This window comes from Elephantulus edwardii, unplaced genomic scaffold, assembly GCF_000299155.1.
Source record: "Elephantulus edwardii isolate Elephantulus edwardi_28Jun2011 unplaced genomic scaffold, EleEdw1.0 scaffold00132, whole genome shotgun sequence".
Lineage (NCBI taxonomy): Eukaryota > Metazoa > Chordata > Mammalia > Macroscelidea > Macroscelididae > Elephantulus > Elephantulus edwardii.
Window position 1 is genome coordinate 6,756,813 of NW_006399882.1, and position 13,905 is coordinate 6,770,717.

The following is a 13,905-nucleotide window of genomic DNA, read 5'->3' on the forward strand; positions in this document are numbered from 1 at the left end:
AATTATTATCAATCTCAATATAAAAATCACTATTAGGATTACAGTTTCCACTCCAGTTCTGAAAAACTAAATGAGCTGAGGGCCATAAATTCACATTAACGCATTATCAGACTATTTTCTCTGTACAGCGCAGCTCTGTCATTCAACAGACTATGGGGCCTTCCCCAACTTATTTACAATCATACACCTCTCCTCCATTCTGAGCCTCAGTTTTCTTAATCAGGAAAAGAGAATGCAAGGGGCTATTGGAGAACCTGACCTTGAACTTCGCATCTAATTCACTCACTTGTGTCAAGTCAAATCCATGATATGCCTGAGAGGAACCTTGATTATGACGCTGGAGAAGTATCAGGATACGCTACCATTACAACACAGCATAAGCAAAGTACAATTTTTTTAAAGAAAAACCATTCCAAACAAACCAACCACAGCAATAAGGTACCCTGGATCTTCAACTGTCCTCCCCCTACCCCCACCTTTTGCTGGTTAAAACTAAGCAAACACTCATTACTTTCAAGGAAAACTTTTCAACTTTGAATGAACTATGTAACCATTGAAAACTTCCAAGCAAAGAAATAGGAGCCGTTTTTCCTTATTATTATGAATGAAATAACAGAATGTCTTCCCCACAGTCCATGCCACTGTGTAATCAAGTAGTACTGAGAACTTGGTAGTATTTCACTGCAATTTCGGTGCCAGTTTACCATGTTCCTGAGGACCTCAGCTCTCGAAGGGAGGAATCCAGGAAGAGGCAGTGACTGGCAGAGCACAGGGAGGAAGACAGGATCCATGTCCTTTTTCTTCCTTTCTCCTTTGTTTCCATTTACACAAAAACTCTGCTTTCAGAGAACCCCACTTTATGACTTATTTTCCCAAATTTGGTCCAATGCAATTCAAAATTCAAAATGAAGCCAGATTTTATTTCTGCAAATAGAAACCCCTATTTCTGAAATCCTGATTGATGAATCAGATAAAAGCTGGCTGAATGGAGGAAGGATACTGGGGGCAGGGTAGGAAGAGTACATTCAGCTCTTCTCCTTGCTGGGGTGGGGGTGATCATCAGAGACCCCTTAGTCTCCCCAGAGAAGAGTCTGATGGCTTCTGCCTCAGTCACTGTGGCTGCCAGTTGATTTCTGATGAGCCCATGAGTACAGGGCAGAACCACTCCAAACACGGACCTCCAGGACTATCCTCTGACACACCTCTGGGTGGATTAGAATGGTCAGCCTTTCAGCTAGCAGCTGAATGCTTAAATGTGCCATCCAGAGCTCCCGCTGCCCTCAGTCATTCCGTTAAGAACAATGTTTATGGGCATTGCCCCATGACAGCACCTCCCAAAAGAGCTAGGTGCTGCATCCCATTCACTCCTCATTACAATTCTATGACGGTACGTATTCGCAAGACGAGTTTTTCAAAGGATAAAAAATTATCCCAGCAGTATCAAGTCATAAGTAGCAGAGCTCGTCTAAAGCCTGGGCATGCACAAAGGTCCGTGAGATTCACCAGAAGGCAACTCAATGTCCCAGGGTCCGTTAGGAATCACTGGACTTAGCAAGTCCACCAAGAGCTCCCAAACAATTGGTGGAGCCTTCTGCTCCTGACTTGTCATCCACCCACCCAGCACTGAGACGCCAAAGTTGGGTCAGTTACTCACAAGGCACAGCATGGCGGTAAAGGTTATCCCTTATGGTCTGCTGCAGCTCATGGTCAGGAGACCCCTTCTGGAAGCGCTGATTGAGAAAATGTCGCAGGTCTTTGTTCAGCCTGCCTCCTGCAGGAAACATAAAACAGACAGAGCAAGTCAACAATAGGCTTTCCTGATGATACGAGCTGCAGGAAAACCACACAGAGCAAAGCAAGGCAACCACCCTGAGTCACCAGGAGCACCACCCTCCTGTCAGCCTCCCTCCCTCTGCAGGGAAAGAGGTGTCCCAGAACACTGTAAAGACAAAATAGCCTTGAAATGGTGTGCACTGGGGGTCCCATCTCACATCACACTGCAGAGCTAAAATAACAAAGATTTCAAACTAGGCTATTCCATTTAAGACCTGTGCCATAGACACTCACAGAAGCTATTAGTGGGATAGTAAATGGCTGGAACATTCAAAAAGACAGTCCAGCAAGAGCTATCAAATGATAAAGTGTGCTCGGACCAGGGATTCAATTGGTAAGATGTTATCCTATGGATATGCTTGCAAAAATCTGCCAAAACCCCCAATATTGTTTACTGCAGCATATACATAGGCATGCACAGCTATGCAAATGTGTATATATATATGTAAAATACATATGTATGCATAACTATAGACAAGTAAATAAAAACAAAACCAAATAATCCCAGAAGCAGTCAAAAGGGATGAATTACGTAAAGCTTAGTTCATCCATATCACAACTTGTTGTTGTAGTTATGTGCCATCGAGTCACCTGTGACTCACAAGGATCCCAAGTAAAACAGCCCTAAACTCTGCTCTATCCTGAGCCAATCTTACTGTCTCTGACACAGCTACCCCCATCACTCCAGTCACCGAATCAATCCATCTCATCGAGGGTCTTCCTCTCTTGTGCTGGCCCTCCATCTTCCCAAGCGTTATGTCCCTCTCCAAGGACTGGTCCCTCCTTAAAACATGTCAAGTGGAGTTTCAGAATCCTTGCCTCCAAGGAGCAGCCAGGTTTCACCCTCTCTAGGATGAACCTATTTATTCTTCTAGCCATCCATGGTATATTCAATACTCTTCTCCAGCACCAGAGCTCAAAGGCATCAATTCTCCTTCTAACCTCCCTAGTCATTGTCCAGCTTTCTGATGCATAGCACAACTATGCACAAATTAGATTCTCAATGTGCTGCTATTGTGGGAAAACATATAGAGCACTACGTCTGATACTTTCTAGAAAAACTAAGATAACGGAAGGAATCATAGAACTTTTAAGTGATTTTAAAATCTCAGACATGTATTTCTTTTTAATTATTCTTATTTTTAAGCAACAGTGATCCAGCAGGAGGAGGAGAACTCTGCTTATTTCCACACAACTATACTTAACAGAAGGAGCCCTAGTGGTACAGTGGTTAAGTGTTTGCCTACTGACCAAAAAGCTGGCAGTCTGATCCCACCAGTTGCTTCCTTGGAAACCGTGTGGAGCAGTTCCATTCTCTCCTACGGCGTCACTAGGAGTCACAACACAACCAGATGGCAAAAGGGCTGGTTATTGGATATTTAACTAAACAGACAAATGAAATGTGTCTAGAAAGGAAAAGTTAAGCACTTCTTCCCTTTATAAATTATAAGCGCAAATTGCAACCCACAGGGCCAACATGGCTTACAGACCAACTTAGCTAACATTCACTTTTAATGAGAAAGTCCCGTTAGCGACAGCTAAGAATAACAGAGCTAAGATTGCCCTTCCATTTTCAGACAAGATAAAAATTAAGTAAGAGCTTTTCTAGCCCTAGAGAAACAATGCAGCAACCCAGTGACCAAGCAAGTCACAAAATTCACATGGTTAGATAATAACTTCCCTTTGGTCAGAGAGAGTAAATCAGGAGGGTGACAGCAATGGCAACAATGATGCACTTTCTTACGTACGACTCACCTTTATTTTAATATTATGTTAAATGAAATGGCCTGTCACAGCTGCTCACTATAGAACAGACTAATGAAATCGAATGTGGACTGCTTGAATTAAGTTGTATGATAACTAAAGTTTCAAATGGATGCAAGGAAAATACACATATTCAAGCCAATCTTAAGTCAATCAAAAATTCAAGCATTTATTAAATAATTATTGAATTAAGATAAAGAGCTACTCACTCCTAGCTAACCTCTCCCCTACCCAAAGGATATAAAAATTGAATAGATAATTCACACCAAAAAGACACATGGTTATCTTATACATTAAAAGATGTTCAATATCATTAGTCATCAGAGAAATGCAAACTAAAACTATGATGAGATTTCGCTGTTGACCAATGAAGATAGCAGTGAAAATGCTAGAAAGATCAACATTATATAAACTCTCATAAACTGCTGGTGGGTGAGATGGTGTCCCCTCGAAGGAAAACAGTATCGTGTACAATGAAATCTTCGCATACCAAACCACCAAGCAGTTGTATTCAACAAGTCATCCAGCACTGGACTACTGGCTGATATGCTGGCAGTCTGCACCCACCCAGGGATACGAATGACAAACCTAATCTGCTCCTGAAGTCAGAGTCTTCTGGACATTCTCCTCTCCACGTACCCGTGGAACTGCCAAGGAATTGCATTGACCCAACAGTGACAAACTAACACCAATAACAAACATTAAGAAACCAGTTACAAAGCTACTTGCAAGAGACCATTCACAGCAATATGCATAATTACCCCACAATAGAAACAATGCAAACATCCATTAACAGGACATGATAAGACAATTGTGGTATACAATGATAAGGAACAAACTATTAACACATGCAATGTTGTTGCAGATTGCTATTGAGTAGAGCATGACTCATAGTGACTCTATGAAAAAAAGACCTAATGCCTTTCCATAATTATCATCATTTCGGCAAGCCCATAGAGTTTCCAGAGACATGTGGTTTAGGAAGAAAGTGGATGTCACTCCTGCTTACACACATGCAATACTATTCCTAAAAAGAAATCAGATGTAAAAGAACACACGGAACAATTCCACTTACTTAAAGTTATAGGTCAGGCTACAGTGGCCTGATTACCATGGTCTGTAACTCCTACAGAAAACTTGAGATTATGCCAACAAGTTGCATGTGGACTATTAAGAGAATTAGACATCCAAGGTACATGGAATCCAGAGACAGGATAAGCCAGTTTGGATCACACTGGGTTACAATGTATCCCAGATCAAAGGCAGAGGGACCTCATACAATTAAGAAGAGAAGGGAATAGGCACATTCTTTGGACCCAAAGTCCCTGTGCTGTGAACCTCCTTGAACAAGGAGATGGAGAAAAGATGCTATAACACTGGAAAAAGGGAGAGATGGTGTGGCAGCAGCAAAAAGTGATAGATAGCAGCAAATATGGTGAAGCCTAGAGGCAAATAATTGAAGAGACTGGCATGAGATGGTGCCAGCCCATACAGGGGGCTTCCTGGCCCATGAGGTGTCTACTGTGGCTACGCCAACCACAGTGAAAGAGAGATGAGGGCCTAGGGGCAGGTACTTGTTGGCACAAGGGAGCTGGGCTGCTTGACCCACAGAGGGAAAGAGCTGAGCACTGTTGGGCTGGAGGCTTACTATGGAGTGGACCGCCTCCAGACATTTACTAGAGGAAGTAAAGCGCTTTGTAACCTTTGTCTAAGCAGAACAGCCATTAGACCAAGGGCCAAGAGAGAGGCCTGCTTGGGAGTAAGGCTGGCAAGCAGCTATACTTATAGAACTGTATCTTGAGTTGTGTTATTTCAAAGTTGATCCTCATTCTGTTACTTCCCTAAGAAACTCCCAGAGTGTGAGTGTGGTCTGTTAATTGTGTCATCACTGTAACGAATTAACAAACCCCATGGAGGGACAGCTCGTGTTACAATTGGTTTAAAAAAAAGGGTAGGAGGGTAAAGTCATGTCTAATCTGTATCACAGAAGAATCATCCCTGAACTGACTGTGATCTTGATTCATTCTCTTCTACCCTTGAAGTTGAACCAGGAGGTCTGATGCCATGTCATCACTTTTACATGAGATTTACTGTTTGGAGGATCAGCAAAGAATTGGTTCCAAATTGACAACACATAACAACAACAACATCTTTTTAGTGATTATGGTATTTATTAGGGAAGTCAAGAGAAAATAATTCAGGTTGGCATCAGCACACAGTCACACAGTCAGGACAGTTTCCGAAATGTGCTCTCAGGCACCTCAGCCTTCAGTCTGGTGGTTTCAGGCCAGTGTTACAAAGCTCTCAGCCCCGCCCATTATGGCATCTACACAACCCCACTCCAGCCCTCAACCTATATTCTGTGGGGCAGCTCCCCAAGGTCTGCTCTGACTCACACAGGTCTCTGGTTTCCTCTGCAGCTGCTGGTCCTGCAGACCCTGGTCTGAGTGGCACAGGAATATCTGGCCCCAGAGCACTTATACTCTGCATTATCTGCTTCTCCTTTGCTACTTAGAATCTAAACTTTTGCTGCTGAATCCACTCAATGTAATGCCATGACCAGCTAATCCTCTTGTGAACAGGCCAACACACCCCAATTTTCATGTCCCCGCCCAGCTGTGTGGCAAAGTCAAGCTCAATGGCGAGTAAAGCCCTTTTGAACAATGAGCCCTTGATACCGCAAACTGGCCCCTGGCTTTTCTAGCCAAAATCTTTGTATTTGAAGAATTAACTTCCCCTCTAAAATAATTTTACTAATAATCACATTGGAGGAAGCAGGGAAATTAGAACAACAAACTTACTTATAATTCAGAAAGCATACCTGGGGCTGAGGTTGTGCAGGGAACAACCACAGAAGGGCATAAAAAATATGCTCTGGATTATTTCCAGGTCAATCTCCAGGCTTTGAAATTATGAGGGAACATGAGAACTTCGTATATTAATTTAACAAACCCCTATGGCTCACCAGTTGGAAGGAGGAGTGGCATCCACTTCCATAGTAGCTTGCCTCCGGAAACCCTATGAACCTGGAGAGAGGACGAAAGGCACTCAAGCATCGAGGACTCTCCTTCATAGGGTCGCTATGAGTTGCCTGCGACTCGACGGCACTTAACAACAACAGCAACAACATGGCTCACCAGAAGCTGTACTCCTCACACAAATGCTATCCTTTGCTAGTGGATAGAAGACTTCAGCAGCTCCTTAGGAGAAAAATGGGCAGCCTCCTATTAATATTTGCAGCTTCAGAAATCTAATGGAGTGTTATTATGAGTTGGAATCAACTTAGCAGTGAGCAAGATGGGCCTATAGTACTCTCGAAATAAAAAATATGTAAAGGAGTGAGAGGCACAAGGAAACTTTTTGAGGAAGACGCTAATATAGTGCATACTGGCTGTCACAGTGAGAACACCGAGTTACACATTTGTTCCACACTTATGGAAATGGACTGGTGACACAGGTATATGTTCTTAAAATATACAGCAAAAATACTGCATTCAAGTTCACATATTACTGAATGATGACTGTGCCAGCCACAGCTCTACCTGCTTAGTTTTTAATTGTCTATCAGTGTGTTGAACCAAAAGACAAATAAGGTCGTTCTTGATAATTAAGATGAGACTGCTGAACCTCACTCTTCTCATCTGTAATAAGGGATAACTGATAGAATAGAAACTGCCCCACAAATATTTGAGGACTAAATGAGATGACACATTTAGGACAATGTCAAATGGAAAGCACTTAATAACATTAATATTATTATGTAAGGAGAATAGCTGTCAAACTGAGTGGAGAAAAGAACTGAGGCCAATCCAAACAAGGACTTTCAATCATTTAAAAATGCACATTTTCTTCTATACACGTCCAAAAGGGCAGCACTTGCTAAGAGATAACACTCAGGAGGAGGAATGGAAATGAGAGTCAGTAGGAAGTACAAGAAGAATGCCGTGACAACGTGGGGCTTGTAAGAAGTATCATAAAGCAAAACAGAGTAATCATGGTCGAATAGAAAACCAGTTTGCACTGTAAACTTTCATTCAAACTGCAAAAGAGTAGAAAGAGAACATACAAACTAGAAATAAAATATTGACATATCTCACAAGGGACTCATCTCTAATATTTCTAAAAACTCCAGCACTTCAACACTAAAAGACAAGCAAGCCAGTTGAAAAATAAGTAAAAGACATGAATAGGTACTTCACCAAAGACGACGTTGAGATGGTCAACAAACACTGGAAGAAAGGCTTAAGTTCATTATCTGTTAAAGAGATGCAAATCAAAACAATGAAATATCATCTAGCAGAGTTCAGTAAGAATAAAACAAATGCTCGTGAGGTATGGAGGGATTGGAAATTGCATGCATTGCTGGTGGGATTGTAAAATGGTATAAAATGTGTGGAAAAGAGTTTGGTGCCTTTTAAAAAAGTTGGAAACAGAAATACCATCTGATCCACCAATCCCACCACTAGATACATATGTTTAGGAATTAAGAGCTGTAACAAATAGATATATGAGCACCTATGATCATGGCAGCAATACTTGTTGTTATGTGCCATCGAGTCATCTGCGACTCATAGTGACCCTATGTACAAGAGACCTAAATGCCGTTCTATCCTGTGCCAACCTCACTGTCTCAAACACATTCATTCCCACCACTCCACTCACAGAATCGATCCATCTCATCGAGGATCTTCCTCTCCTGCACCATCCCTCCACTCTCCCAAGCATGATGTGCCTCTCAAGGACCAGTCCCTCCTTGTGACATGCCCAGACGGAGCTTCAGAGTCCTTGACTCCAGGGAACATTCTGGCTTCACCCTCTCCGGGACAAACCTGTTTGTTCTCCTAGCAGTCCATGGTATATTCAACACTCTTCTCCAGCACCACAACTCAGAGGCATCAATTCTCTTTCTATCATCCCTATTTACTGTCCAACTTTGATGCATAGCACATAATTGCAAAGACTATAGCCTGGATCAGGCTCATTACTTACAAGAATAAAAAGTTTGGAAACAACCTAAGGACCTATCAATGGATGAACTGATAAACTACGGTACATACACACAATGGAATATCAAGCAACACTAACACAGAAGTCTTGAAATACCACTTAGTATGGAGAATCTTGAGGACATTATACCAAATTAAATAAGTCAGTCAAAAAGGGACAATACTGTATTAATCCACTTTTATAAAAGGCTAAGGGAAGGTTTACACACAAAAAGTAACATCGTTTGGTGGCTAACAGGATGGCGGCGAGGCAGGGGGGAGAAAAAACCCAGTAAGTAGATACTGGACATGAAGAGGAGAGAAAGTAAAGGCAATATACAATAAGAGGATGATCGGCCTAATATCACTAAAAAAAGGTAAAACAAGAGGATATGCATAAGACATACCGTCAGCAAAGATAAAACACTATTACATACATAATGCCATCATAATAAATACTAATCTACAAGTAGATATATCTAGGCAGACAAGCAAGATGAACAGATATGGGCAGGCAAAAGGGACTATGTCCATGATCCTACATAGGTCTGGCAGAGGATATATCTATATTCATAATAGTACACATTGGACATACATTCATGAATACATAGCAGTGTTAAAAGAAGGCAAACTTATATAAACTTATTCATCAAACCCAAACATCCTGAAGGAACAAGCTGCTCATCCTGGGGTCTCAGCACTACAGGCTTTGGGAATGCCCAGGTCAAATGGCATCGCAACCAGGCCCACAGAGGCAGTGCTGTGCACCCTTTGCTGAGCGGTGACTGGGGTTTAAACAGCTTCTGAGCAGTCATCTACAGTGCAACTCTTGGGCCCTCCCTGCCTGGATCAAGAAGAGAGAAGCAAAGCAAGTACACAGAGAAACTATTAGTCCAAAGTACTGGCAGACCACGTCAAGCTCCTCATGAGGGTGCCATGCCAAGCTCACTCTCCATGGCCCTGCCAGTGCCCAGCGACTGCTCCAATGGCTCTACAACGGATCACAGCAGAAGATTCTAGACAGAAAAACACAGAACCAACCTCAAAACAGCACAGTCAGGCTTACTGGTCTGATCGAGATGTATGGAAGCCCTGAGACAGAGGCCTTTGATGGCTCCTTCCACACTGATTCATCTATTACCTCAACAACAGATATCTAAGGTGAAAACCAACACCGGACGGTACTTACTCCACAATCACGAGGCAAAGTGTAGCATTTGCCAAAGAAGAAAGCTCAGAAGTCAAGAAGGAGTAGGATAAAAGGATTAACGGAAACAAGACACACAGGAAGAGGTGGATGGATATCATTACATTGAGAGTATCATCATTCATGACATAAAATGCATATGAATGGTTGAATGGGAAACCAAGTTACTCTGTAACGCAAATCACAAGAAAAAGACAAATCTATAGAATAATCTGGACATGTCTTTTAATCTTGAATAGACCACAGGTGAACATGTCCTTCCAAACCACTTAGGAAAACTATCAAGATAAATCAGGAGCATGTATACTAGAAGACATTCTTTTTTTAATTATTTTTTTTTATTTTAATGGAAGTTTACAGAGACTTTGGATTTCCACTCATTCATTGTTGCACTTTTCTCCCTGCTCACCCTCCCCCAATTAGCTTTTCTTTCTGAAAAGTAAAAGAAAAAATTCTTTCATTGTTATTAAATCACTCCCCCCAAGTCCACTCCACTATGGTACCTACGTTCTGGACTCTTGTCATAACAATAATATCTAATTATATATATTCCTTTTAAACAGTTCTCTCCTTCACCTGTTTCAATGCAGTATACATTTTAATCCTATCTTTCTCAGTCTCCCCCCAATCCCTATGTCAGTCCTCTTTTATAATAGAAACCAAGGGCTATAAACATCATTAAAGAAAAGCTTGGAAGAACCCAAGAAGTCCTAATCTACAACATAAACAGTCTTCCAAGCATCCTGAAAAATTTACAACCAGGAGAGGATAAAATAGATGAATGAGACCTTTTAAGAATCAAATCCCTATGCACATCCAAAAACTTCTCCAACAGGGTAAAAAGGGAAGCCACAGACTGGGAAAAATATTTGGTAATGACATGTCAGATAAGGGACTTATATCTAGAATTTATAAAATACTCAAGCATCACAACAAGATAAACAACCCAATTGAAAAATGGGCACAGGACATGAACAGACACTTCACCAAAGAAGGCATTCAGATGGCAAACAAATGCATGAAGAAATAGAAGGAATTCTTAAGATAGAGATCCTTCTAGTTTACACTCAGATATCCTATTAAGACTAGACAGCGTAGCTCCCATGCCTTTCCAGCGTGGATGTGCAAAAGGGCAAGGTTCCTTCAGTGCCAAGTAACATTTACACTGTGTTCCATGGCATTTGTTAGCAGAAAGCCTCAACCTTCAGATTTCAGTAAGAATACTGTACTTTGGGGCATCTATTCTCAAATTAATTGCCAATTATTCAGGGGACACATCTATGAATCTTCTACTAATTGAGAGGGGCAGTGAGCCAATGAAATAATAAATTACAAAAAGGTGACTGTCAAATCATCTTTACTTTCCTTTGAAATTCAAGATCTGTCTTGTAAACAGGAAAGCAAACCTAGGTCAGGAATATGTGGAATGCTTTTCCACAAAAGAAGGTTCAAAGGTTACATTAGGGCAATTTTATCACTCAAATGGGATTCAGCCTTTCCTCCTGGATTTGTCTTGATTTTCTATTTTTATATCTTCTTTCTATCTTACTTTGAGGTTGTTGTGTATCACTGGGTCAGAATTGAACCATAGCTGACCCTCCATTGGGTTTTCAGAGGCAGTTAATTGCAAAGTAAGAGACTATCCATTTTCCTGCAGATCAGCTGATGGGATCTGATATTTTACCTTAGTCATAAGGAATTGCACTGCCAACCCAAAGGTCTGTGGTTTGAATTCACCAGCTGCTCCATGGGAGACAGATGGGCAATCTCCTCCTATGTGATTTAGTGCCTCTAAAAACCTGTCGGAGGGTCAGCTATGAGTCTGTTCCTAATTGATGGTATCCAATAGCAGTGATATGTTCAACAGAGCCTGGGTGTGCGGGACTTGAGTGACTCCCTCCTCTTTCTCTGGAGGAACCACTGGTGAGTGTGAGCCACTCACCTCTTAGCTAACACTGCATGTTTTAACCACGGCACAATCAGGGTGCCTCTAATTTATCTGTTGCTTTGTTGTTAGGTGCTGTTGAGTTGGCATCAGCTTATAGCTGACCTTCTAGGTTTTCAGAGGCTGTAAATCACCAAGAGGAGGCTTCATCTTTCTCTCATGGAGCGGCTGGTGGATTCAAATCACAAGCTTTTGGGTTGGCAGCGCAAATTCTCCTCCAAGGTGGTGGTGCCAGTCGAATTTCTACTAGCAAGTTTGGAGTTCCTGTTTCCCCACATCCTCAGCAACATTTGCTATGTGTGTGTGCGTTCATGTGTGTGTACGTTCATGTGTGCACACACGCAGGGCAGGGGTGGGGGCAATGTGAGGGCAAGAGCTTCCCCAGGTGATGACTGATAATACAGACGTGACTTAGCTCATCTCACTGATCACCATCAAGTCGGAACTGACTCACAAATGATTGTCCTTTGTGTCCCAGGGCTCTAAACGCAGGAAAGAGATTGCCCACCTTTCTCCCTCAGACTGGCTGGTGGATTTGAACTGGCAGAGAAACTTGATCTTTACGTTAGCAGTGCAACTCTCTCCTTATTTGCAGCTATAACTGATGACAAAAAAGGTAAAGTTTTACAAAAAGGGAAATATTAGTGAAGAGAAAAAGTGAATGAGATGAAAGGCGGAGGAAACCAGGCACAGACCTGCAAGAGTCTGAGCCCAACAGAGTCACACAGGAGGAGTTTCGTCCTCCCAGCAGTGAGCTGTGAACATCTGTGGAACAGTGCCCCGGCCAGCTCAGCAGACATCCAGGCCCTAGAGTGTAGCCGCAGGTTGCTCAGGGAGTCAACCTCGGCCTGTCCTCCACCACCACTCCCAGAAGGAAAGAGAAAAACGCAATGCCTGCATAATTCACACCAGCAACCTTCATATCTTTTCTGAAATGGAAGAAACCTCCCAGATCCAAGTTTCCTGAAGCCAGCCAAGGGCCAAGCTTGGGCAGGCTTTTCAAAGACTAGTGCCGGGGCTGCTCTGGAAGTCTCTTCTGCATAGCCCATCACTCACCACTCGCCCGCAAGCTAGTAAAGAGGAAAGGGCTTGTTTTTAAGTACCGTTGAGTCCACTCCAACTCAACTCATAGCAATCCTGTGAACAATGGATCAGAACTGTACCCTCTTCTGTGCCTTCCTCAACCTCCTGGACACACTTGAGTCAACCATTACAGTCACTCTATGAATCCATCTCGTTGAGAATCATCCCTTCCTTCGCTGACCCTCCATCTTTCCAATGGTGATGTCCTTTTCCAAGGACTGGTCCCTCAGAACAACATGCCCAAAACACGTAAGATGAAGTTTCACCATCACTGCCTCCAAGAAACAACCTGGCTGCATCTTTTCCAAGACATGCTTGTTTGTCCTTTTGGCAGTCCACAGGATATTCTGCACTCCTCTCCAACACCACAAGTCAAAGGCATCACTGCTGTTTCTCTCATCTTTAATCACTGTTCACCTTGGAGATGCATGGCAAGTGATTAAAAAGACCATGGCCTGAATCAGGCACATCTTCAAACTGCTGTTATTGTTCCTCAGTACTTTAAAGAGGTCTCAGATAGTGCTGTTAATTTATACTTACAGATTACCAGGAGACAGCTTTCTGATTTACTACTAAGGTTGTAATTTTTATATATGTAAAAACTTTACATTTACTTTAGTGCTCCTTCTTCTGTTACTTTCCTGTTCTTTGTGAATAATTCTACTGGCTGCCCTGTAATTCTTGATAGCTGATGCTCTTTATAGTCTAGAAATGGGTTCTTTATCAATATTACATTGCAAATGTTTCCCTTCTTTCATAAACACAAGATGATTTCCTCAACATAACTAAGTTGTGTGGTTTTGCCACCATCCCTCTGCCCTGCCAGGGAGTTTGCTGCCAACTCAGGCAGAAGTCCCACGTGCAAAGTGATGGATTCCCAGGAGACCTAGTTTAGTGTCCTCTTGTATCTCCAAGGGTACGGATAGTAAAGGGCGATGTGCATGTAGTAATAAACTTCCCGGTAAAGAAACACTTTGTCTACAGAGGACACTTCTAAGTACTCTTAACTCATCCACTTTAGAAACTTGAAGTCAAAACTCAACACCTTCCCTGGGTCATGCTAACTACAGGGCATGCCCCTCCAGAAG

At 42.3% G+C, this 13,905-nt stretch overlaps 1 protein-coding gene across 3 annotated transcripts in view; it reads right to left on the reverse strand.

Annotated features, from left to right (window-relative positions):
• MAGI1 (membrane associated guanylate kinase, WW and PDZ domain containing 1) overlaps positions 1-13,905 on the reverse strand; it is an 810,123-nt gene that overhangs the window by 345,247 nt on the left and 450,971 nt on the right. For all 3 annotated transcript variants that reach the window (XM_006893840.1, XM_006893841.1, XM_006893842.1), the window contains exon 2: positions 1,655-1,771. In XM_006893840.1, the coding sequence (XP_006893902.1) occupies positions 1,655-1,771 (117 nt within the window). The remainder of the gene's footprint in view (positions 1-1,654; positions 1,772-13,905) is intronic.